The sequence below is a fragment of the Rhinopithecus bieti genome, unplaced genomic scaffold (genome assembly GCF_001698545.2).
Source record: "Rhinopithecus bieti isolate Rb0 unplaced genomic scaffold, ASM169854v2 scaffold_35856, whole genome shotgun sequence".
In the NCBI taxonomy this organism is placed as follows: Eukaryota; Metazoa; Chordata; class Mammalia; order Primates; family Cercopithecidae; genus Rhinopithecus; species Rhinopithecus bieti.
Window position 1 is genome coordinate 1,603,133 of NW_016815820.1, and position 23,802 is coordinate 1,626,934.

The window sequence follows — 23,802 nt, forward strand, 5'->3', positions numbered from 1 at the left end:
AAAAAAAAAAAAAAAAAAAAAAGAGGGGTAGTCCATGTCTTTGGAATCTGTAAAAGACAAAATGGTTTCCATATTGTGTATTTTTAATTTTTTGGAATCCAATCCATCTAGTTAAGTGAGGTATCCAACTCGTCTGAGGAACAGATCATCATAGTTTTAACACCACTGGGCTATTTTGAGATGGAAGATTAACTTCCATCCTCCTTGTATATATCTTCATGGGCCTGTGGCAGGAGCCACTCCTTGGAAGAGGGAACCCGTGCACTTTGGCTTTCCTTAATCTGCCTCTGTCTTCCTCTTTCTGGGCTGCTAGATTTCCAAGTTGAAGCAACAACTGCAGAGGACAAAGCTGAGCCGCAGTGGGAAAGAGAAGGAGCGAGGTTCCCCACTTCCAGGGGACCACGCAGTGCGGGGAGCACTGAGGGTATGTTTTCTCCCCAGCCCTCTCCCCTTTGTTCTCCTCCATGCAGGCCCCCATGTGGGCAGAGGTTTCCTGGGTCTTGGAGCTGCCGAGCCCCCTACCACACTGCATGCTTTGTGAAGTTTTAGTCCAAACTTGGTCTTGCTATGTGATATTGGAAGGGCTTCTTACAGTTCTGAATCTCCCTCTCTCTTCTACCCACATCCCCATACGATTGATGCAACGACTCTACAGCACACAATAGATTCTGCAAAGCTCAAACTTTTGGAGAAAACTACGCTGAGTAGACCTATCGCAATCTGTAACTGTCCCCAAATCACCCTTCATTCACTCAATTCTGCTGTGTAGACATGACCACTACTCCTGGTCAGAATGAATGACTGTCTAGGCCTGGTGGGGCTGTGTGTGATTTGGTCATTTGCCTCCTCCTCAGGCGTCCCCTCCCAGCTTCCCCTCAGGGTCCCCTGTCTTGCGACTCAGCCCCTGCCTGCACAGGAGCCTGGAAGGGCTCAACCAAGAGCTGGAGGAGGTGTTTGTGAAGGAGCAGGGAGAAGAGGAGCTGCTGAGGGTGAGTGGCGGCTGCACCCTGAGTGCACCCACAGTCCGTGCCTCACTTGGCCTGGGTGAGGGGAACTGGGAGTCCTGCTCTCTGGGGCCTCACAGGCTATGGCTATGCAAACAGCAGCATACAAACACCAGCCTGCAAAAGGAATGCAAATGGAGTTTATTAGTCTCAAATGGCCTTACCTGTGTCACTAGGACAGGCTTTGTGGTGGTGAGTACAAAGAGAGGGGGCAAGGATTGGCAGAGAGGAGGCGCCCCCGCTGGGAGGAACAGGCAGGGGTCATCTTCAGCCAAACTGCCAGCTCTCACTGTTCCCCATGTGCTCGGCACCAGCATGGGCATCTCAGTGCCTGCTGCTCCCTGCCCCTTCTCCATCTCTACCTAGTAACACGCGTGCTCTTACGCAGCCATCTCCCTGACTCCACTCCCAGGCAAAATATGTGCTACCTTTGCTGAAGTGTCGGGCACTTTTTTTTTCTTTTTGAAATGGAGTTTTACTCTTGTTGCCCAGGCTGGGGTACAGTGGTATGATCTCAGCTCACTGCAACCTCTGCCTTCCGGGTTCAAGCAGTTCTCTGCCTCAGCCTCCCCAGTAGCTGGGATTACAGGTACTTGCCACCACGCCTGGCTAATTTTTGTATTTTTAATAGAGATGGGGTTTCACCATCTTTGCCAGGCTGGTCTTAAACTCCTGACCTCATGATCCACCAACCTCGGCCTCCCAAAGTGCCGGGGGATTACAGGCGTAAGCCACCATGCCCAGACCTTTTTGTTTTGTTTTGTTTTGTTTTTGAGACATAGTCTCACTCTGGTCGCTAGGTTGGAGTGCAGTGGCGCGATCTTGGCTCACTGCAATCTCCGCCTCCCAGGTTCAAGCAATTCCCCCACCTCAGCCTCCCGAGTAGCTGGGACTACAGGCATGTGCCACCACACCCGGCTAATTTTTTGTATTTTAGTACGGGGTTTCACCATGTTGGCCAGGATGGCCTCGATCTCCTGACCTCATGATCCGCCCACCTCAGCCTCCCAAAGTGCTGGGATTCACTCTTATTGCCCAGGCTGGGGTGCAGTGGCGTGATCTCAGCTCACTGCAACTTCTGCCTCCCGGGTTCAAGCAGTTCTCTGCCTCAGCCTCCCCAGTAGCTGGGGGAGCCACCGTGCTGGTCTCAGGCACATTTTTTTTTTTTTTTTTGAGACAGTCTCTCTTTGTCGCCCAGGCTGGAGTGCAATGGTGCAATGTGAGCTCACTGCAAGCTTGGCCTCCCGGGTTCGCGCCATTCTCCTGCCTCAGCTTCCTGAGTAGCTGGGACTACAGGCGCCCACCACGATGCCTGGCTAATTTTTTTTTTTGTATTTTTGAGTAGAGATGGGATTTCACTGTGTTAGCCAGAATGGTCTCTATCTCCCGACCTCGTGATCCGCCCACCTCAGCCTCCCAAAGTCCTGGGATTACAGGCGTGAGCCACCATGCCCAGCCGGCCTCAGGCACACTTTTGTATTGACACAGTTTAATTGGGGAATGCCAGTTGGCCAGTATTAATATGATTCAAATGGGCACACTTCTCAGTTTATGATTTACCTACTAGTTGATTTTGAATTCGCATGTATGCAGGATTTCACATATACCCAAACACATGCACATAATTTGGTGACCTACAGGTTCAAGTACCATTGAGTGTTTTTAAAAGGGGATGAGGAGGTATGTAATACATGCCAAGTACCATTGAGTGTTTTTAAAAGGGGATGAGGAGGTATGTAATACATGCTAATCATCAGCATACTTGTTCTGCAATGGTTACAGCACTTACAGGCTCCTGATGGTTTGCTGCTATTGTGCCCTCCAGCATACATTATCATCTTTGTGTTCCTAGAGCCCAGGGCACAGAAGGTCCCTGCCCTCATGAGGCTTATAGTCTTGTGGGGACAACACATTGATCAAGCCCTACAGGTGAATATGTAATTATACATTGGACTGTGAGTGCTGTTAGGGATAAGAACAAAGTGCTATGGAAGAAACAGGAGGGAGTTTCTTCTAGATTGAGGGGTGGCCAGGGAAATACATGGCTGGAAGAAATGGTGTTCTGTGGTTGTGTGTTATGGATAGAGAATGACAGCAGCAAGGGGAATACCCTCAGGGTCACCTGTTGCTGCAGGCCTGAAATACTCAAGGCTGACAGTCTTTACCGTCCTTCCCCGTCAGATCCTTGAGATCCCTGATGGGCACCGGGCCCCAGCTCCTCCCCAGAGTGGCAGCTGTGATCATCCCCTCCTCCTCCTGGAGCCTGGCAACCTTGCCAGCTCTCCTTCCATGTCCTTGGCATCCCCCCAGCCTTGTGGCCCGGCCAGTCATGAGGAACACCGGGGTGCCACCGAGGAGCTGGCATCCACCCCCAATGACAAAGGTAAGCTGCAGAGGCTGAGGCAGCAGGGCTGACTCTGGGGCACACGAGTGGCTCCACTCCCTTTTCCACCTCTAGTCAATTCAGGCCCAGCATTCTCAGTACCCTACTAGAATATCTTTATGAGTCATCTTTCTTCTGCACATTATACAAATGATAATAATGGTCCCATACATCCCATTCTGATTGATAATTTATGAAGTCTCTGCATTTATACTTCTATTTAATCCTCACTGGGATCCAAAGAAGCAATCCCTGCCATCCCCATTTTTGGACTGAGGTTCAGCAAGCTGTAGGGGAAAGCAGCGAGTCTTCATTCAGGTGTCCACTGTACTCATTCCCAGCAATGGTTTCAAAGTAGTTGTGAGTGATACAAAGTAAGAGAATATGGTCGCTTGCCCAGGGTTGTATAGTTTGACCTAGACCAAAACCGATTTTTTTTTACTCCAAATCTCTACTTTCTACAATGCCCTATCTACTTCGCTGAGAAAATGAGATAAAATTCTTACCTGCTAATGATCCTTACATTATAAAGCAGTGTGCCTTAATATTGTCTGATTTGATTGTCACAGCAACCCCAGGAGGTAGGCTGGTCAAGGGCATGATCTAACAATACACATAGGTAAATAGAGCATATAGTAAGGGGAATAAATGTGAGATAAATACAGATAAAGTCAATATTTGCAACCTAGGCCAAGTACATTCGCTGTGTGGAAAGAGAGAGGAATTTTATCCTACAAGTGGGGTTGAGTAAAGATTGCTTCTCTGAGTCAGAGAAGAACCCTTCTTGGAAGAAAGGATAGATTTTCAAGACTGTGGACAGGAAGAAGCCGTGGTATGTTGGCAGGGAGGGTGTTACAGTCTTGGAAGAAGGCAGAGAGAGATGCATTTAGGATTGCTTCAAGTCTGAGATTTGGAGTTCCGGTCCCAGTCTACCTCCTGGGAATATAGAATTGGTATGAGATCTTAACTTTCCATCCATTCAACTCCATTTCTTTGCTCTGTTATACACTGTGTATTTTTGTAAGCTGCCTCAAAGGTTTTTAAGGTAGAGTATAATCACAGTGGCTAAGCACACCCACTATCCTCTTCCTTACCATGCGTCCCCAGTCTTGCCACTTTACACCCCAGTCCTGGACCCAGAAAAGTGGAGGCCTTCCCTTCATCTCCACTAGACTCAGCCTTGCTCTGTTCACAGCCTCCTCTCCAGGCCACCCAGCCTTTCTTGAAGATGGCAGCCCATCTCCTGTCCTTGCCTTTGCTGCCTCCCCTCGGCCTAATCATAGCTACGTCTTCAAACGGGAGCCCCCAGAAGGCTGTGAGAAAGTGCGTGTGTTTGAAGAAGCCACGTGAGTATACCAAGTAGACAGGGTGTGGGAGGGGAGGGTGGGCCTACATTCTCCCACCTGACAGGCCTTCTTCAGTCTCGGACTCTCTCGTCATAGAGGTGTTGTCAACTTTAGATGATCAGTACTGCCAGCTTTCCATGATCAAATGTGTTGACATTACCTACCCTGAGCACTTAAATCTTTGCTTATCATTATCTCCATAGAAACCTGCTCTCTGCCCACATGCCAGCCACAAGCGCAGCAGGACTGGAAAGAAAATGTATCTGAAACCTAAGCCCTTTGTTTCTTCTTTTTTTTTCCATCTCCGGGGAAGGTGTGAGAATTTGCTAGACCATAATCACAGAGAGAGAGAGAGAGAGAGAGAGAGAGACAGAGAGAGAGAGAGAGAGAGGAGAACATACTAGTATTTCTCTTCAGTCAGAGATTAGAAGTGTTTCAGCACCACTGGAGTAGAATGAGGGGCCTAAACAGCTTAACAGTTTGAGCTTCGGAGTCAAGTCTTCACCCTGTGGCTGTAGTGGTTCAAGTGTCATGAACTCCCAGGCAGAAATTTCCAGTCCTTGCAAGTAAGGACTATGGAAAATTTCCAAACCAGATTGGATCATTCAGAAGCCATTCTTCTGTTGATTTCTTTACACTTCCCTCCCATTAGCAGAAAGAATTAAGAGCCAACCTTTCCAAATGCCCCTGTCCCCGTTAGCAGGCACCAAAGAGCTCATTTCATTTCCTGCTGCCAGCTTAATACTCACCAGGGCAAATTCACACGAAGTTGGGGTTTCAGTGGCAGTCAGGAAGTTTAGTCATGGTGTGCGAGTGAAGATGTAGCTGGGACTGAGTTTGGGTCATTGAGAGCACCATTTGTATCTCAAATAAGGGAGCAGTAACCCATGGTGGCCGCCGCAGGTACATACAGAAGCCACAGTAGGAGTTGCAGAGAAAACCATTGCCACTAGAGGTTTTGTTACTGTTATTATTGTTGCCTGGTATCCCTTCAAGACTTCTAGGTCCTCTGAGAAGCTGTGGAGGGAAGAGGCCAGATCTCTTAGCTTCAGCAGACTCTAGGCTCTTGTACCCTCCCTCAATCCACATTATGGTGGAGTAATTACAACCTGGAAATGTGGGCGGAAATTAAGCTGTAGCTCGTCTTGAGTTTTTCATAGACGCAATGCCAGAAGAGGCCTTAAAGTCAGCTCATTTAACTTCCTGCCCCTGCATTAACCCTTTAAGAGAGGTGGTGGGCTGGGTGCGGTGGCTCATGCCTGTAATCCCAGCACTTTGGGAGGCTCAGGTGGGCATATCACCTGAGGTCAGGAGTTTGAGACCAGCCTGGTCCAATATGGCAAGACCCGTCTCTACTAAAAATACAAACATTAGCCAGGTATGGTGGTGGGCACCTGTAATCCCAGCCACTCGGGAGGCTGAGGCAGGAGAATCGCTTGAACCTGGGAGGCAGAGGTTGCAGTGAGCCGAGATCATGCCACTGCACTCCAGCCTGGGCAACAGAGTAAGTCTCCATCTCCAAAAGAAAAAAAAAAGAGGTGGTGATCAGCTGGGCACGGTGGCTCACGCCTGTAATTTCAGCACTTTGGGAGGCGGAGGTGGGCAGATCTCTTGAGGCCAGGAGTTCAAGACCAGCCTGGGCAACATGGCAAAACCCAACCTCTACTAAAAATACAAAAATTAGCCGGGTGTGTTGGTGCATGCCTGTAATCCCAGCTCCTCAGGAGGCTGAGGCATGAGAATTGCTTGAACCTGGGAGGCGGAGATTGCAGTGAGCTGAGATTGCACCACTACACTTCAGTCAGGGCAACAGACTGAGACTCTGTCTCCATAAAAAAAAGAGTGGTGGTGATCCATCAGTGATTTTCTAAGATATGCTGGGATTGAAATTCTGTAGTTCACTGAGGTTTCTTTATTTAATCAACTTTCCTATTAGGAAGTTTGTGTGTTTAGCTATTCTTTTGCCACATTCTCCCCTTCTTAGCTATTGTCCCCTCCAAGATCATCTGGATTTTCCAGGCGAGGAGTCAAGGTATTGAGGGTCATGCTGGTTGCCATCATGTTCTCTGAGTGTTGCTGGGTCTCCTCTTGGTCACCTTCCTGACATGTACATGCACACACCTAGAACATTCTGTCTCTTGCCCATTCCCCATCCCTCCATAAAGTGGGACTCTTTTAAACCCTTCTCCATCAGGAAAGCCCTTGCCACTGTGGAGTCTCTAGGATGCCAGGCCTTCCCAAATACACCCAGCACATGGGCCTTTACCCTCCACCTCTCCAGACTCTGCCAGATCTCTGCTCTTCTCTTCACACCTTGCTCTTCCTGGGCTCTGGAATTATTAGAATTCCGGAATTAAGATGGTAATTGGCTGGGTGCAGTGGCTCATGCCTATAATTCCAGCACTTTGGGAAGCCAAGGGAGGATCGCTTGAGTCCAGGAGTTCAAGACCAGCCTGGGCAATATACGGAGACACCCTCTCTACAAAAAATTTTTAAAAATTATCCAGGTATAGTGTTGGGTGCCTGTAATCCTAGCTACTCAGGAGGCTGAGGTGGGAGAATCGCTTGAGCCCAGGAGGCGGAGGTTGCAGTGAGCCAAGATTGCACCACTGCACTCCAGTGTGACAACAGTGAGACCCTGTCCCAAAAAGAAGATAGTAACCAATTTATCGGTCTGTATACTGAGTGCATTTTTCTCTGAGTGTATATTTTATCCTTTAATAAAAGTAAAAAAGAAAAGGTGATTGGTGAGAACCACTGGTGGCAGAGCTTCACCATTTTCCCATACCTTTGTCTTCTCACCTGGGATCTTCAAACCGTCAGCTTCTTAGGGCTGTTTCACCCTCTAGGCTTTGCCAGACAGTAAGGAATCAGGGCTATCCCTTACTCAGGAACTCTCTGACCTGACCTTTTATCATTCCGTCTTCCTAAACAATCAAAAGGGGAGGGATGATTCCTCTCACATTATAAAGGTGAGACATGCTGGGTGCGGTGGCTCATGCCTGTCATCCCAGTACTCTGGGAGGCCAAGGCAGGAGGATCACTTGAGCCCAGGAGTTCAAGACCAGCCTGGGCAACACAGTGAGACCCCATTTCTATCAAAAAAAAAAAAAAAAAAGGAAAAAAATTAGCCTAGAATGGTGGCAGGCGTCTGTAATCCCAGCTACTTGGGAAGCTGAGCAGGAGGATTACTTGCACCTAGGAGTTTGGGGCTGCAGTGAGCTATGATCACACCACTGTACTCCAGCCTGGGTGAGAGAGCAAGACCCTGTCTCTAAAAACAAATTTTTAGGCCGGGCGCGGTGGCTCAAGCCTGTAATCCCAGCACTTTGGGAGGCCGAGACGGGCGGATCACGAGGTCAGGAGATCGAGACCATCCTGGCTAACATAGTGAAACCCCGTCTCTACTAAAAAATACAAAAAACTAGCCGGGCGAAGTGGCGGGCGCCTATAGTCCCAGCTACTAGGGAGGCTGAGGCAGGAGAATGGCATAAACCCAGGAGGCAGAGCTTGCAGTGAGCTGAGATCCGGCCACTGCACTCCAGCCTGGGCGACAGAGCAAGACTCTGTCTCAAAAAAAAAAAAAAGTTTTAAATTATAAAGGGGGGTGAAACAGATATGACAAGGACCACATGGTGAGTTAGAACCCAGATCTTCTGATAAGGTCTAGCTGCCTTTCTCACAGTTGTTGCCATGCTTTCCTCCCAAAATTTTGAAAATCACACCTTTCTGGAGACCAGCCTGGGCAGCATACAGAGACCCCTTCTCTACAAAATAAAAATAAAGCAATTAGGTGGGCATGGTGGTTCATGCCTGTAGTCCCAGATACTCAGGAGGATGAGGTGGGAGGATTGCTTGGACTGGGGAGGTTAAGGCTGCAGTAAGCCATGATCCTGTCACACTGCACTCCAGCCTGGGCCACAGAGTGAGACTCTGTCTCAAAAACAAAACAACAACAACAACAAAAAACCCCATACTTTTCAAATGTGCCCAACAATTAGATTCTTTAGGTCAGTAGATTTCAACTAGGGAACATTTGGCAATATCAAGAGACATGTTTAGTTGTCACAGCTGGAAGGGAGGAGTCATACTAGTGGGATAGTGAGTAGAGGCCAGGGACGCTGTTAGGCATCTTACAATGCACAGGACAATGCCTCCATCCCCACCCCTGCAACAAAGAATTATCCAGCCCAAAATGTCAGTGGTATCAAGGCTGAGAAACCCCACTTTAGGTTAATAAAATATCTTAGAAAGTCACTTGTCTTTGATCTCTGCTTTCAGGCATGCGATTTGTCACCAAAACACCATTCACTAAGGAAATATTTCTTTTCTTTTCTTTCTTTCTTTTTTTTTTTTTGAGATGGAGTCTTGCTCTGTTGCCCAGGCTGGAGTGCAATGGCAAGATCTTGGCTCACTACAACCTCCGCCTCCCGAGTTCAAGCAATTCTCCTGACTCATCCTTCTGAGTAGCTGGGATTACAGAAGCGTGCCACCATGCTTGGCTAATTTTTTGTATTTTTGGTAGAGACAGGGTTTCACCATGTCGGCCAGGCTGGCATCGAACTCCTGACCTCAAGTGATCCATCCACCTTGGCCTCCCAAAGTGCTGAGATTACAGGCGTGAGCCACCGTGCTCGGCCACTGATGAAATCTTTCGAATGAAAAGATTTCTTGGTCTCCAGTTCTTGAATCACATTGTCAGGAAGTTCTCCTTCCTGTCTAGCTTCAATCCCTCCTGTTTTTAGCTAAAGTGCGTTTCCTGTTGTTTAGCCATATTTTTTAAAAAATAGATTGCTGAGGGGTTTGGTTTTCGGTCAAGTTATGATTCTGTTTGAACAGAGACCCAGCTCCCCTGCTGCCCCGATGCTGTGACATCTCACCCTCTCTCACCCTGTGTTTCTCTCTGTGTGTACGTGTGTGTCTTGTATGTCTTTCTTCATCCTCCAGGTCCCCAGGTCCTGACCTGGCCTTCCTGACTTCCTGTCCTGACAAGAACAAAGTCCATTTCAACCCAACCGGCTCAGCCTTCTGCCCCGTCAACCTGATGAGGCCCCTCTTCCCCGGCATGGGCTTCATCTTCCGTAACTGCCCCTCAAACCCAGGGTCTCCCCTTCCCCCGGCCAGCCCCAGGCCACCACCTCGGAAGGATCCGGAGGCCTCCAAGGCCTCCCCACTGCCCTTCGAGCCATGGCAGCGCACCCCACCATCAGAAGAGTCTGTGCTTTTCCAGAGCTCCCTGATGGTCTGAGGGTGCCATCCCTGCCCCATTTTACCATAGAGACCAGTGCCTTGGTGGCAGGTCCCTCCCCAGGTCCCCTGAGATGGGGTATGGAGGGGCCCTTCCCTCTCGGCCTTTGAGCACTTTCTTTCACTTATCGTGTCAAAGTCCTGGGTCCTCTTTTTGATGGGCACCGGCCCCGCTGAACGTGATGGGACCTGCCGTCTCCACTAGCAGCCGGGCAGCTCACAACTCACACCTGTGTACCTGCCACATCCCTCACTTGGCGGAAAACACCCAGAAGGTCTTGAGTCCCCCACCCCTGGGTGTCAGTCCAAATGACTGTATAGGAGGCCCTTATTTTTGTCACAGAGCAAGCTGGCCATGAACGAAGGAGAGAGGACGCCACAGATTTCCTTCCCTCCCTTCCAGGAGACCATAAGATAGATCCCCCATCCTCTCAGCCCTATCCCTACGCCTCCCTCTCACTGGAGGAGCTGACCAAAGCAGTCCTAATGGGCCATAACACTTGACCAATTCAGCTGCTGGCAGAGGGAGGAAACAAGTGTTTTCCCAAGTGGCATTTTCATCTCGCTTTCACCCTGACTAAAGATTGTCTTAAGTAGCAGGCCAGCCCGCCCAGCCCCAGGTGGGTAGTGGGGAGGAGAGCTGGCATTCCTCCAGGTGGCAAATGGCGAATCTATACTCTCCGCCCGCCCCAGGGCTGGATTGGATTAGAAAATGCCTGTTTTCTTGTATCGATGTAGAAACTCTATTTTCTCCCAAAGACACTATTTTTGCAGCTGTTTGAAGTTTGTATATTTTCCGTACTGCAGAGCTTACACAAAATTGAAGAATGTTAATGTTCGAGTTTTCTTATCTTGTGTTTAGAGGTTTTTTGCAGATCTTGGTGTTAATAGACCAAATAAATAAATAAATATTCCCAGCAGCTTGAAGTTCTGTTAAATATGTGGGGAAGGAAGAGTGGGGTAGAGATTAAGGGTATTATACTGATCATTTCATCTTTGTCTTCAAGAGAAGGAGCCTCATTTCCCACATCTGGGTGTTGTTATGGCTGTACACAAGAGTTCCTGTCCTCTGGACACCATGCTTGCATACTTTACATGGACATAAACAACAGACCCATGAAAAGGCTGTCCAGAATGAAGAGTGTGGTTTGTCCTAGAGGTGGGGTGAGGGAGTCACTGGGGAAGTTACCCATTCTGTGTGAGTCTGAAAAAGCTCCCTAAGGAGAATGGATTTCAGAGAGGAAAAGCAGGTGACCAAGGGAAGACAGTTTGACATTGTGGGTGTTCTTTGCACTGGCTGGATCTCTCGACAGTTTGGGGGAAGCTTTGATTCATCTCAGGGAGTACCCACAACATAGTGTGCAGCCTTGAAGGGGACAAAGAAACTACACAAAGACACTATTCTTATCCTTTTGCAGCCTTTATAATGCTGCACCTGTAAGAGCTCTTAGGCTTTTGGGGAAAATGGGAATAACCATCTCAATATTTCAATGATGCTTTGGAATTTCCAAAGCATTTTCACAAAAGACACATCCCCATTGTATGGGTGAACAGTTGACTACCCCAAGGGCAGTAATAATAAGTACAATTGTATCTACCTCATAAGACCTGACAACAAACTCCTAAACCAGGCTATCCCAACCACCATTCATTGGGCTGGTAAGAACCAGCTACCATGTTAACTGCTTTACATAAAATGTTATTGAAATATGACAACCACCCAGTAAGAGAAATATGGTAAGTCCCACTGTATAATCAGGGAAGGACAAATAGATCGAATAACTTTCCCCAAAAGACACAGATACGAAGTGGGGGAGCTAGGATTGGAAACCTGATCATTTGAATCCAGTGCCCATGTTTCTAACCACAGCGCTCTCCTGCTTGTTATTATATTCCCATTAATTTCACATGAGGAAACTTGACTCAGAGGACAAGGACAAGGGAATTGTTTGAGGTCCCAGCTGGTAAAGAAGCAGAGCTGGCAGGTCTCTCCGCCCAGCTATTTGGTGCCCTGGCATCGCGGGCTGAGCCAATAGAGTAAGCTACTGAGCAAGAGAGCAAATGTATGGGGATTCCCATGCCACTAATATCGAGGAGACAGTGGGCTGGGGACAGACCCTATCTTCTATCCCTCACCCCTCCCTCTAAAAGACTTCTGGCTCCCCCGCAAAGCCTTAGTGAGTCAGGCCCGGAGCGACGGGTGTGGTGCTGCCCAGTATTTCCTTCCTTTGCCCGAGGCTGTGCCAAAAGAGCAGGCTGCTAGAAGAGAAGGAGCCTCCACCTAGAGAGCAGCCCAGAGTCCACCTGGTGGCCGGAGATTTGGGCCAGTTAAGTAGGGGGTTGGAGGTAGTAGTGGGAAGACCTTAGGTCAGTCTTGCCCTGGCAATTCGTGCCAGCAAGTGGAGACCCAACACTTGCACGAGTAAGGGATCCAACGAGGTGCTCATTAATGGGAAATATTCAGGAGCGCGGCCGAAGGGTTTAAGCCATTGTTGGTGAGTTAAGACTTGGAAGAAAACTGACCTCAATAAGCTTCCATTTCCACCCCTCGATATGAGGAAATAAGATCAGGGCTGAGAAACAGTGATGACTAATAATACCTTAAACTTGCACAGCATACTTTACAGTTATAAAACACTTTCACCAACCTCAATTCATTCTATCCTCACAACAGTCAAGAGGCGACAAGGTGGCTATTACTAGTTATCCCTAGTTTCCAGACCTGGAAAACTCTGACTCAGAACTTGGGTGACACTGGTAGGTTACTCCGCCGTTAAGTCACCAAGCCGAGACTTACTGTGCCGCTCTCCCCCTTGAAAGCCTAAGTGATGTGCCTAGGTAATGAGCAGGTAACGTCGCTGACGCTGGGCAGCAGCTAGACGGCGCTGAGTCTCCAGTAAGAGATTTTGGCATTAGGACCCAGCAGAAGCCTGGCCGCTCGCTGCGGAAAAGACTATTGGATTTGCTATGCCGGCCGCACCTCCTCCTGTCCCACCTACCTGTCCGAGTTCACACAGCGCAGCCAATTGGTGGCCTCCACATCCTTAGACGTCATTATTCTACGCCCGGGTGGCTTTAGGACACCCTGTGGTGCTCTGGGTCGCAGTTGTCCTCAGAGTTGCCTGATTGGAAAAATCTCCAGGGCGAGAAATTGGTCCCGAGGCTGCCGGTTCCCCTGGCCCTCAGGGATGGAGCCAAGGTCCCAGGGCGGGTTTTCTTTCCTAGGAGGTGGTTACTGCGTTCTGAGGAGTTTCCCCCTTGGCAGCCCTGAGCTGGCAGCTCCGGTAGTGACTGCTGGGCCCTGCTGGACGGCGGTCGCATGCAGCTCCTATGAGGCCCCTGCCGCCGGTCGGCGATGTCCGGCTGGAGCTGTCGCCTCCGCCGCCGCTGCTGCCAGTGCCGGTTGTGAGCGGGTCTCCAGTCGGCTCCTCCGGGCGTCTCATGGCCTCTAGCAGCTCCCTGGTGCCCGACCGGCTGCGCCTGCCGCTCTGCTTCCTGGGTGTCTTTGTCTGCTATTTTTACTATGGGATCCTGCAGGAAAAGATGTGAGCGACCCCGGGGGCGGGCCGACATTCTCTCCCCAGCCTGTGACAGGGGTCCCGGGCCTTCTGCCTCTGGACCTTCTGCCTCTTGTCCTCATGCCCGGCTGTCGTCCTCTTAGCACCCCACTACTTTTGCAGCTGTGGCTGAGCCTACCCAGAATTCCAGAACTCTAGGGTTATTTTCTGGATTCTTTGGACTTGGTTATTTTCTTTTCTTAGCTGTTTTTCCCTGCTTGGTTCTAAGGGCCTGCGTTTTACAGGCTGAGACTTCTACCCCTCAAAGAGGACCCGAGTTGGCCCCCTTTTGGTACTCCCAGATGCTTGCAAACAACCTATTCGCCCTCGGCCTTGGTGCCATAGCCCAAATACCGTCTCCTCCTGCCTGGGGTACCTGACTTCACTACCTCGTTTTGCATGTTTCCTCTCCGTCTTTTTCGGGTATTCTTTCCTTAGGCTATGGAATCAGTAGGCTGGGATGTCTAGTTTCTAGATCCAGTAAAATCAGCCCCTTTTGCAGATGAGCCTAGTGGTCCTTACAAACTCTCCCTACATCCAGAGAGGCAAGATAATTTTAAAGTTTTCAGTGGTTCTGGATGTATTAGATGACAGTGACTGAAATGTACTAATTTTTCCTCTCGTTTATCATGCATTTCATTTCTAGAACAAGAGGAAAGTATGGGGAGGGAGCCAAACAGGAGACGTTCGCCTTTGCCTTAACTTTGGTCTTCATTCAATGTGTCATCAATGCTGTGTTTGCCAAGATCTGTGAGTACCTAAATAGTCATTTGTTGGGTACCCCATCACCCCAAGTTCCCTCAGTATGCTAGGCATTAAACATTGATTCAGCCTTAAAGGCTAACTCATGATCTCCACCTCATTTTGTACTCACACAGCCTCTCTGTGAAGTCTGTAAAACTAATGACTTTGAAGTGGAGTAAAATATTATTTCCCCAATTTTTATCAACTTCTGAGTTAGAAATGTTCAGAGAATGGGTCTTCTCTATTCCAAATCCCCATTGAAAAGACTTGAAACATTTTTTTCTTTCCCTTTGAGTTTCTTTTGTGTGTCAACTTCAAGCATGCTTTGAGCATTCTCTCTTTGTTCCCTGGGGACTAGCAGCAGGGCTGACTGGTCCCTTGAACTGAATGAGGCCCTCACCTCCACCCTGTATGTGGTCTTTTGTTGGACTTAGGCAGAATTGGAAAGATTAATAATTTTCAGAGATTTCCCAGTGTAAGAGGACAGAAATAGCTTGTGTCTTATTTGACAGACAAGTTCCTTTCATGTGGCTTTAGCTTTGCTTAGTGGTCCATCCTAGCCCCACCAGGTTTCTCTTGTTTTTTTTTTTTTTTCTTTTCCTTTTTTTTTTTTTTTGTCTTCTCCCAGTGATCCAGTTTTTTGACACTGCCAGGGTGGATCGTACCCGGAGCTGGCTCTATGCTGCCTGTTCTATCTCCTATCTGGGTGCCATGGTCTCCAGCAACTCAGCACTACAGTTTGTCAACTACCCAACTCAGGTGAAACGTCAGGGTGGGATGACGGTTGGCTCAGATATCATTTGAAAATGACTAAGAGTTCTTCCCTCAGGTCTGTGAGTTAAAAAAATAATAATAATAAAAAGTAACGGTCCTTGAGACATTAGGAGTGTATAGAACCATAGAACTTGGGTTTAGTGGTGGTGGGTTGGGCTGCTTTCTGAGGCAGAAGTCTCTGGTGCAAGCCCTGTGCTTACTCATCTTAATCAGCATGGTACCTAGCATAGTACCTGACACATCACAGATGCTCAGAAATTATTTGCTGGATTTAATTTCAGGTCCTTGGTAAATCCTGCAAGCCAATCCCAGGTAAGCAAAGAAGATGGTCTTCCTCTTCTGTCGTCTCTCTTCCTATAGTAAGCTCTCTCTTTCTCTACTACAACTGTGTCCCTCTCAGCTTCATCATCCCATCATGGCTGTCTCCAGGGACTTTCCCCCAGCTCTCTCTGCTGTCCATCCTGTCATCTGTGTCACTTCTTTTGATGTTCATAGGCTGGTAATCCTTAATAGGAGCTAAAGGCCAACCTAGCCTGCTTCACTTGGTCAGCCATTTCTGTGTTGCATTTGTGTACATTGTCATTAGACAATGGTCACAGCTGGAAGGTGGGGAGAGACCATGCTGACTGCCTCCCCTACCCCCTCCTCCCGTGGCCCAGGCACTGGACTGACAGGCTAACTGAGCTACGTAGTGATTTTGTAATCAGAGTAGAGCAGGAAGCTCACTGCCCAACATAAGGGAGGGGAAAGGTAGTCCCAGCAGGTTAGTTTCCTAGCTTGGAGTATAGTGCTTCCTGGACTTTTCACCTTTGTTCTCTACCTCCTCCCTGTCTTATACTTAACCCTGTTGCTCAATCCTTATCTAGGTGCCAGCCTGGCACCCTCCTTTTGTCCTCTCTAAGCCTTCCTTCTTAGTCATTCTTTTCTCCCTGAGTCTTTTCCTGGCTCCTGGGAGAGAGGGTATTGGGGTCATCGATGCCTCATGGATGCCTGAATTTTCTACTCTTTTTTTCCCCTGTAGTCATGCTCCTTGGGGTGACCCTCTTGAAGAAGAAGTACCCATTGGCCAAGTACCTGTGTGTGCTGCTAATTGTGGCTGGAGTGGCCCTTTTCATGTACAAACCCAAGAAAGTTGTTGGGATAGAAGAACACACAGTCGGCTATGGAGAGCTACTCCTGGTATGAGATCCTTTTGGGGATGGCAGCCTTCTCCAGCAAACGTAACCAAAGGATAGCCTCACCTAGACAGGCAGAAGGCCAGTTATGTGTCAAGGGAGGTTGTGGTGCTCCTTATCCCCATACCTGGTCTTTGCTGCAGGCCCCTGGCTCTATTAATGCCATAGTGGGAAACCTGAAATATTTACAGCTCAGCTCTCATTCTGGAGAAGAGATAGCTCTGAGGGTTGTGGCTGAATCCTGGTGTGACGTCACAGAGACCTCAGAGCGGAGAGGGAAGGAATAATGTCTCTCACTGTGGCTTTCCAAGAAACCTAGGAGCCAGAGTTTAAAATAATATGATAGTATCTGGTGTGTATGCATTAGGCATTGTTCCAAGTGTTTTACATGTTAATTGACTAATTTTTATAACAGTAGTCTCTTATGTGGTATTATCTCCATTTTACAGATGAAGAAACTCAGCACAGAGAGGTTAACTCGCTTGCCCATGGTCATTTGACTATTTAAGTGGCAGAGTCAGGATTCCAATCCAGGCAGCCTAAGTATAGGATCCAGTCTCTGGAGCACTATACTCCAAGCTAGGAAACTAACCTGCTGGGACTACCTTTCCCCTGCCTTATGTTGGGCAGTGAGCTTCCTGCTCTACTCTGATTACAAAATCACTACGTAGCTCAGTTAGCCTGTCAGTCCAGTGCCTGGGCCACGGGAGGAGGGGGTAGGGGAGGCAGTCAGCATGGTCTCTCCCCACCTTCCACCTGTGACCAAATGGCAACATTTTGTTCTGAGGACTTTAAAGGGAGTGGCTTTCCGAGGAGGCTGAGAGTGAGAATCCTGTGTCCTGGGTTAGGAAAGGGCCCTGTTGGCCACTTCACTGCAGGCTGCACCCTTTCTTTCCCAGCTATTATCACTGACCCTGGATGGACTGACTGGTGTTTCCCAGGACCACATGCGGGCTCATTACCAAACAGGCTCCAACCACATGATGCTGAACATCAACCTTTGGTCGACATTGCTGCTGGGAATGGGTGAGAGCCAGTTCTGCTGTTCTTCCCATGTATCACCAGAGGGCAGGCTGCCCTCATCCTTTTGATCCCTCTAGCTGTTAGTTGCCCAGACCAAGGGCCTGAATTAGTTCCAAGATGCCCTTTTGTTCAAGCCCTTGAGAAACCTTCCTGGAAAAACCTGCACCAGCAGGATTTGTTTGCTACTTGTTACTGGCACAATGAAGGAGAGTCGTGTGTCAGGTGTCATGGGAAGACAGTAGTAAAACACAGGGAGATACCTGGGAACGTTCCCTTTCATGAAGGAAATGAGACATGTAGTGCTCACAGGAAACAGAGTTAGCTGTACACTGAAAATAGTTCAAATGTGAATGGATTTGCTTTGAAATCAGTGCTTCCTAACTTTTCAAATTTGGGCATATGTAGAAAGTATTTTTTGTACAGCACACTGGGGTTAATGGTGGAGGCTGCTGATGGCTGGAGGTGACTAATGCAAGGGGCTTCCTTGAGCTAAGGATGTGTGGGTCAGCATCTCTACAGCATCTGAGGATTTCTGCTTGTAATCACTTTGGTAGAAGTAACTCATAAACTTTCAAGCTTTTCTCACAAAATTCTCTTTAGTTTCTCTAATCAGAGAAAAATATGAGAAGAATCCATGATGAGACGATGCAAATCCACACCATACACTTTCCCGCATCCCACCTCCCTTGCAGTTCTTTAACAGGCCATGTGCAGGAGTTTGCGTGTGTGTGTGTGCACACCCGGGGGTAAGGGCACACAAAACACGCCATACATTTGATTTGTTGACATGTTTTCTCAGGAATCCTGTTCACTGGGGAGCTCTGGGAGTTCTTGAGCTTTGCTGAAAGGTACCCTGCCATCATCTATAACATCCTGCTCTTTGGGCTGACCAGTGCCCTGGGTCAGGTGAGTGCTTGAAAAGGGATGGCTTGGCTTCCCTACTCTGGCAGCTGGTTCCCTAAGAAAGACTGGCCTGGCTGGAAGAAGAGGGTGGCAAGATTAGCCCTGAGGTCTGCTTATAGACTTTAGACCAATGGCAGATACCCAAGAACCCACCGGACCTCACCTTTATCTTTCTCTAGAGCTTCATCTTTATGACGGTTGTGTATTTTGGTCCCCTGACCTGCTCCATCATCACTACAACTCGAAAGTTCTTCACAATTTTGGCCTCTGTGATCCTCTTCGCCAATCCCATCAGCCCCGTGCAGTGGGTGGGCACTGTGCTTGTGTTCCTGGGTAAGTGGCCACACAGAGACACAGCTGGATTTTGTCTCCTCAGATTTACTTGTATATTTATGAAATTTGTTTAAATATTTTAGAGAAAACTTTTTTTTTGAGACGGAGTTTCACTAGGCTGGAGTTGCCTAGGCTGGAGTGAGTGCAATGGTATGATCTCGGCTCACCAACTGGGTGAGCCTCCTCCTCCTCCTGGGTTCAAGCAATTCTCCTGCCTCAGCCTCTCAAGTAGCTAGGATTACAGGCATGCGCCACCACACCTGGATAATTTTGTATTTTTAGTAGAGATGGGGGTTTCTCCATGTTGGTCAGGCTGGTCTCGAATTCCCGACCTCAGGTGTTCCAGCCGCCTCAGCCTCCCAGAGTGCTGGCATTACAAGCGTGAGCCACCGTGCTCAGCCCAGAGAAAACTTTTTTAAAAGAGAAAAGGGGCTGAGTGTGGTGGCTCATGCCTGTAATTCTAACACTTTGGGAGGCTGAGACAGAAGGATCGCTTGAGTTCAGGAGTTCGAGACCAGCCTGGGCAACATGATGAGACCCTTGTCTCTGCAAAAAAATACAAGAATTAGCTGAGCATGGTGGCACACGCCTGTGGTCCCAGCTACTCAGGGGGCTGAGGTGAGAGGATCACTTGAGCCCAGAAGTTGGAGGCTAAGGTGAGCTGTGATCATACCACTGCACTCCCACCTGTGTGACAGAGTAAGAACCGGTGTCAGAAGAAAATAAAAAGAGAAAAGAAAGCTTTATGTCTAATCCAGCCTTCCTAGGGTCTCCCTCTGTTGCTCAGGCTGGAGTGTAGTGGTGCGATGATAGCTCACTGCAACCTTGATCTCCTGGACTCAAGTGATCCTCCCACCACAGCCTCCCAAGTAGCTGTGATTATAGGCATATACCACCACGCCTGACTAAATTTTTTTTTTTTTCTTTTTCTTTTTTTTTTGTAGCGATGGGGTCTTGCTGTGTTGCCTAGGCTGGCCTTAAACTCCTGGGCTCAAATAATCCTCCTGCCTCAGTCTCCCAAAATGCTGGGATTGCAGGCATGAGTCACCATATTCAGCCATAGCCTAGAAGTTTTGACTCTTAAATTTCTTTTAGTCTTGCTGTATTATAAATATATGTATGTATCTATATCTATCTATATAGATACAGATATCTGTAATAACTAGTATCCTGGTGCCATTCTCTTGTCTCTGAGGAAGTTACATAAAACCAGTGTTCTGACGTGTATTTTATTTAAAGCCCCCATTTTGGAGACACAAGGCCGACTACCCCCAAGGCCGACTACCCCACCCCACCACAATCATTGGTAAGTTTCATTTTCCCTCATAAGGCTAAGCCCATTTTCTTTCTTTTCACAGGTCTTGGTCTCGATGCCAAGTTTGGGAAAGGAGCCAAGAAGACATCCCACTAGGAAGAGAGAGACTACCTCCACATCAAGAATATTTAAGTTATTGTCTCAAACAGTGACATCTCTTAGGAAAATGGACTCAATAGGAATATGGGACTGAGTTCCAGTCTTTTTTAAAAAAATAAAATCAAGCAAAATCACATATTCTAAAAAATGCACTTGGATTTTAACAAGACAGAGTTGGTGGTTTTTGTTCTTCATGCCCTGGAGCACAGTCTATGGTAAATAAAGAGGGAGGGAAGAGGCAGAGCTGGATGTTCACTACTCAGGCTGCTCCTCTCGTGGGTGTGGTTAGCATGGTTGAGTGGGTGATTCCCCCAAGAGCCTGAGCATTGTAGGGAGGAACTCTATGAGATTGCAGAATTGTGCTAACGGCTTCTGTTCCGATGGGTGAGGCTTGTCCCATTAGAGCTGGTCCCATCAGGGACAGGTGGAGGACAGGTGGCTCTCCATTAGAGCCAGAGAATGTAAAAGTCACTTTCTCTCCTAAAGCACCTGTGGGCAAATATTACATAAAAAGAAAAAAAAAAAAAGTTATGTTCTGTCTTTTTCTTAGGCCTGGTGCAGTGGCTCACACCTGTAATCCCAGCACTTTGGGAGGCTAAGGCGGCAGGATCACTTGAGCTCAGGAGTTTGAGACCAGCCTAGACAACATAGTTAGACCTTGTCTCCACTAAAAATCAAAAACAGAAAAGAAATATTCATTGAGGTTGGGGTAAAATGAACCCAGAGCTTCAGAATATACTGTTTTGCCATTTCCCCACTGTCTCTCCTTCAGCCACAGCTCTATCAAGACCAGAGTGGAGACCCAGTGCATACATCATGGTCAGCTTTGGAAGGTCTGTGATGTACTTTTCCTTATTTCCCCTCCATCTGTCTGTTCTCAGTCTACCTGATCCCTCCAGGGAGGCTGGATTAATCCCTCCTGTTCCCCTGCGTCCTCCAGCTGCTGAAGCATTGCAGTCCTCTGCCATCCTTGCTGTGCCAAGGTGTCACCATGCCAGCTTCTGCCTGTTGAAAGGGATGCTGGCGGAAGTCATGGTGGCTGAGTCCTGGCACAGCCACTGTCGAGTTGTCTGGGTGGCAACGGAGGGAAAAGGCGGAGTATGGAGCAGAGCCACCTGCCCATTGCTGCCTTTAGAGTTGGAAATCGCAATCCTCCAAGGACCAAACTTTACACATGAAAGTGCATTTCCACCAGCTGCAACTTTCTCTCCATCTGTTCAGCAGCCCCAGCCCCTTGGCTCTCCAGATGGGAGCCCGGCCTCCTTCCTGAACGGCTGCTTTGCCACCCCCCGCCCAGCCTTTCAAGCCCTGCCTCACTTGTGCTCATCTTACTCTCTGGGGGCCCAGGTGTCACTGCAGCCCTGCCCCAAAAAGCCCCCTATCATTTTGAACTGCTGGAGAGAGAAGATGCTTTAAGTACATCTGGCTGAACTTCCTTTCTTCCTTTCTCCACCCTCTCCCCTGTCTTTTTTTTTCATCCTGAAAGTTGCATCAATTAGCTTCTTCCCTACTAGATTTATAGGTCTTCGAAACTGTCTTCTGTGGATTAGTTAGGTGGTTAGAGCATGTTACTAGGGCCAGGGACCTGTAGGTGCAAGCAGTTGTCATCTGGGCCTGTTTTAAGAGACATCTTCCCAGCTACCAGACCAATTCCCTCTACCTCTTCCTTCTACCATTTTCAACCAGCTGTCTCAAAAACGCCTAATACTAGTCATGAGCAAGGCAGGGTTTCAGTAGCTCAGCATGGCTCTCACCTGACGTTAGAGAAATGGCTTGTAGAGCAAGCCTGTCCTACCCAGGGTGGGCTGGGAGCCCAGTTCTAGTGTATTTGTTCAGTCCCCTGTCCATCCATCTTAACATTTACTTCCTTTTGGGTGCCATGTATTGTGAACATGCTGGGAGTTCAAAGTAAGTAGGGCTAGAACTTACCCTCTAGGGACTTCACGGTCTAATAGGGAGACAGGAAAACACATTATCACATCTCAGAAATGCAGGGATAACAACGAAGGAAGGTGTCCGGGCAAGGTGAGGCATGAGCTGGAGAGTGTAGGAAGATGAAAGGAGGAGGAGGAGCTCGAGCTTGGACTCCACTGCCAAGCAGGAAAAGGGGTGCCTGACTGCCTTGTGTCACCCCTTGCTCCTGCCTAGGTCAGTTCCGTAGGGAACATATGGCAGGAGAGCAGATTTTACAGGAGGCATTGTTTTGCTCAACTTGAAGATACCTGAAAAGGTTCTGTGAGCTGCCAGCTTGCTCCGGGTGTCAACTTACCTGCAGGATCACAGGGACTGGGAGTGCCAAAGTTGACTAAAGTCAGTAACACTGTTAACTTATAATAGGGCTGATAAATGTGAAATACCAGACAAGTTCAAACAAAAGTGATGGTGATGGCTAACCCTGGGCGGCCTGATGCCTCAGATTTCTAAAGATCAAAGGACTTTCATCTGCAGTTAATTCTCAGCTATGTGTCGAAGGGAGGGAACTGGCACACACATTTCCCAAGACACTGTTTTTCGTTTGGGGTGTATGGTGCTTACAGCTACTTTGGTCAAAGCATCTGAGCCACCTCCTTTACTGTTCATGCTCAGGTACATGACAAAGTGATTTTTCAGTCCCTGTTCACCTTTTCGTCTGTGGCAAGGGGAATAAACCCCTGCCCCCCGCTGCCCTGCCGCAGTGTGATTTGGGGTACAATCATGGGGAAAGCTATTCTGGAGTTAAACATTAAAAGAAACTAAAGTCCCATATTGTTTTTAAAAGGACTTAGGGTGGCAGGAATTAAACATGAATGGTAGGGAATCTATCAAGTGAGGTATTTAGGAATGGATTATGTGTTTTCTCACAGCTTCGTACCACCCTTGTGAAAAGGGACTCAGCAGACATCCGCACTTTTTAGAGATGGGAAAACCTAAATGAGGGAGAGTTAGGTGACCTGCGGTGGGTCCCTAGGTATGTCCCTGAGACACGAACTCTAGGCTCCCTGAATTCGAGTTGCGTTTTGGACCTGTGCCCTCTGAGGGAGGAAAGTGAAGCCTGCTGGGAGACCCTTTGCCTCTGTCTGGCCTCGCTTGTCAGTGGAACAGTTTGCAGGTTTTATGAGTAGTGCTGGTCATTTTCCCTGGATGCCCTGGCAGAGAAATTGTCCTCAGTCTCTGTGGAATCATTCAGCCCTTCCCACTAAAAACACACCAGCTGTCTTTGGGAACAGTAATCTCATATATTTATAGAGCTCCTTCTTTCCCAAAGCTCTTTAGTACGTGACATTTTATCCTTAGAACACTCCTGGGAAGAGGTTAGGCCAGAAACCAGTCTCCCCATATTTGGAAGAGGCAGCCTGAAACCCACCAGAATGCATCAGCTGAAGGTCGTGTTGCACTGCCCCGCAGGAGGGCAGGAGCTCTGTGGGTGGGCCTCCCATTTCACTCCCCACTTCCCGGGGTCAGGGAACCCTAACCCTCAGTGGGCTAAACTAGTGGTTTCCAGCTGTTTGGATTTTCTGAAAATTCCCAGTAGAATTTTCAAATAATTTGGAGGTATGCTGGCTTTTAATTTTTTCAAGTAAGGACATTTTAAAAAAATCAAATATCAGCCGGGCGCAGTGGCTCAAGCCTGTAATTCCAGCACTTTGGGAGGCCGAGACGGGCGGATCACGAGGTCAGGAGATCGAGACCATTCTGGCTAACACGGTGAAACCCCGTCTCTACTAAAAAAAAAATACAAAAAGCTAGCCAGGCGAGGTGGTGGGCGCCTATGGTCCCAGCTACTCGGGAGGCTGAGGCAGGAGAATGGCGTGAGCCCGGGAGGCGGAGCTTGCAGTGAGCTGAGATCCGGCCACTGCACTCCAGCCTGGGCGATAGAACGAGACTTCGTCTCAAAAAAAAAAAAAAAAAAAAAAAAAAAA

At 48.4% G+C, this 23,802-nt stretch overlaps 2 protein-coding genes across 12 annotated transcripts in view; both read left to right on the top strand.

The window, feature by feature from the left end:
• Positions 1-10,907, top strand: part of FAM117A (family with sequence similarity 117 member A) — an 82,991-nt gene extending 72,084 nt beyond the window's left edge. For 5 of the 9 annotated variants that reach the window (XM_017853931.1, XM_017853932.1, XM_017853930.1 and 2 more), the window contains 6 exons: positions 314-424; positions 855-989; positions 2,787-2,933; positions 3,186-3,387; positions 4,583-4,733; positions 9,681-10,907. In XM_017853931.1, the coding sequence (XP_017709420.1) occupies positions 2,886-2,933; positions 3,186-3,387; positions 4,583-4,733; positions 9,681-9,981 (702 nt within the window). In that variant the 5' untranslated portion in view covers positions 314-424; positions 855-989; positions 2,787-2,885 and the 3' untranslated portion in view covers positions 9,982-10,907. The remainder of the gene's footprint in view (positions 1-313; positions 425-854; positions 990-2,786; positions 2,934-3,185; positions 3,388-4,582; positions 4,734-9,680) is intronic. The other 4 variants (XM_017853935.1, XM_017853939.1, XM_017853936.1 and 1 more) reach the window with 1 other exon arrangement.
• A 2,257-nt stretch (positions 10,908-13,164) lies between these two features.
• SLC35B1 (solute carrier family 35 member B1) lies at positions 13,165-20,433 on the top strand. 3 transcript variants are annotated; one of them, XM_017853944.1, is made up of 9 exons: positions 13,165-13,525; positions 14,184-14,287; positions 14,935-15,040; positions 15,337-15,367; positions 16,077-16,234; positions 17,130-17,256; positions 18,053-18,159; positions 18,336-18,489; positions 19,848-20,433. In XM_017853944.1, the coding sequence occupies exons 2-9, from the start codon at positions 14,256-14,258 to the stop codon at positions 19,898-19,900; spliced, it is 768 nt and encodes a 255-aa protein (XP_017709433.1). In that variant the 5' UTR covers positions 13,165-13,525; positions 14,184-14,255; the 3' UTR covers positions 19,901-20,433. The 3 variants fall into 3 exon arrangements, with proteins under 3 accessions (XP_017709433.1, XP_017709432.1, XP_017709431.1); XM_017853942.1 differs by having other exon boundaries at positions 13,237-13,525; positions 14,910-15,040; XM_017853943.1 differs by lacking the exon at positions 16,077-16,234 and having other exon boundaries at positions 13,230-13,525.
• Positions 20,434-23,802: the final 3,369 nt, after the last annotated feature.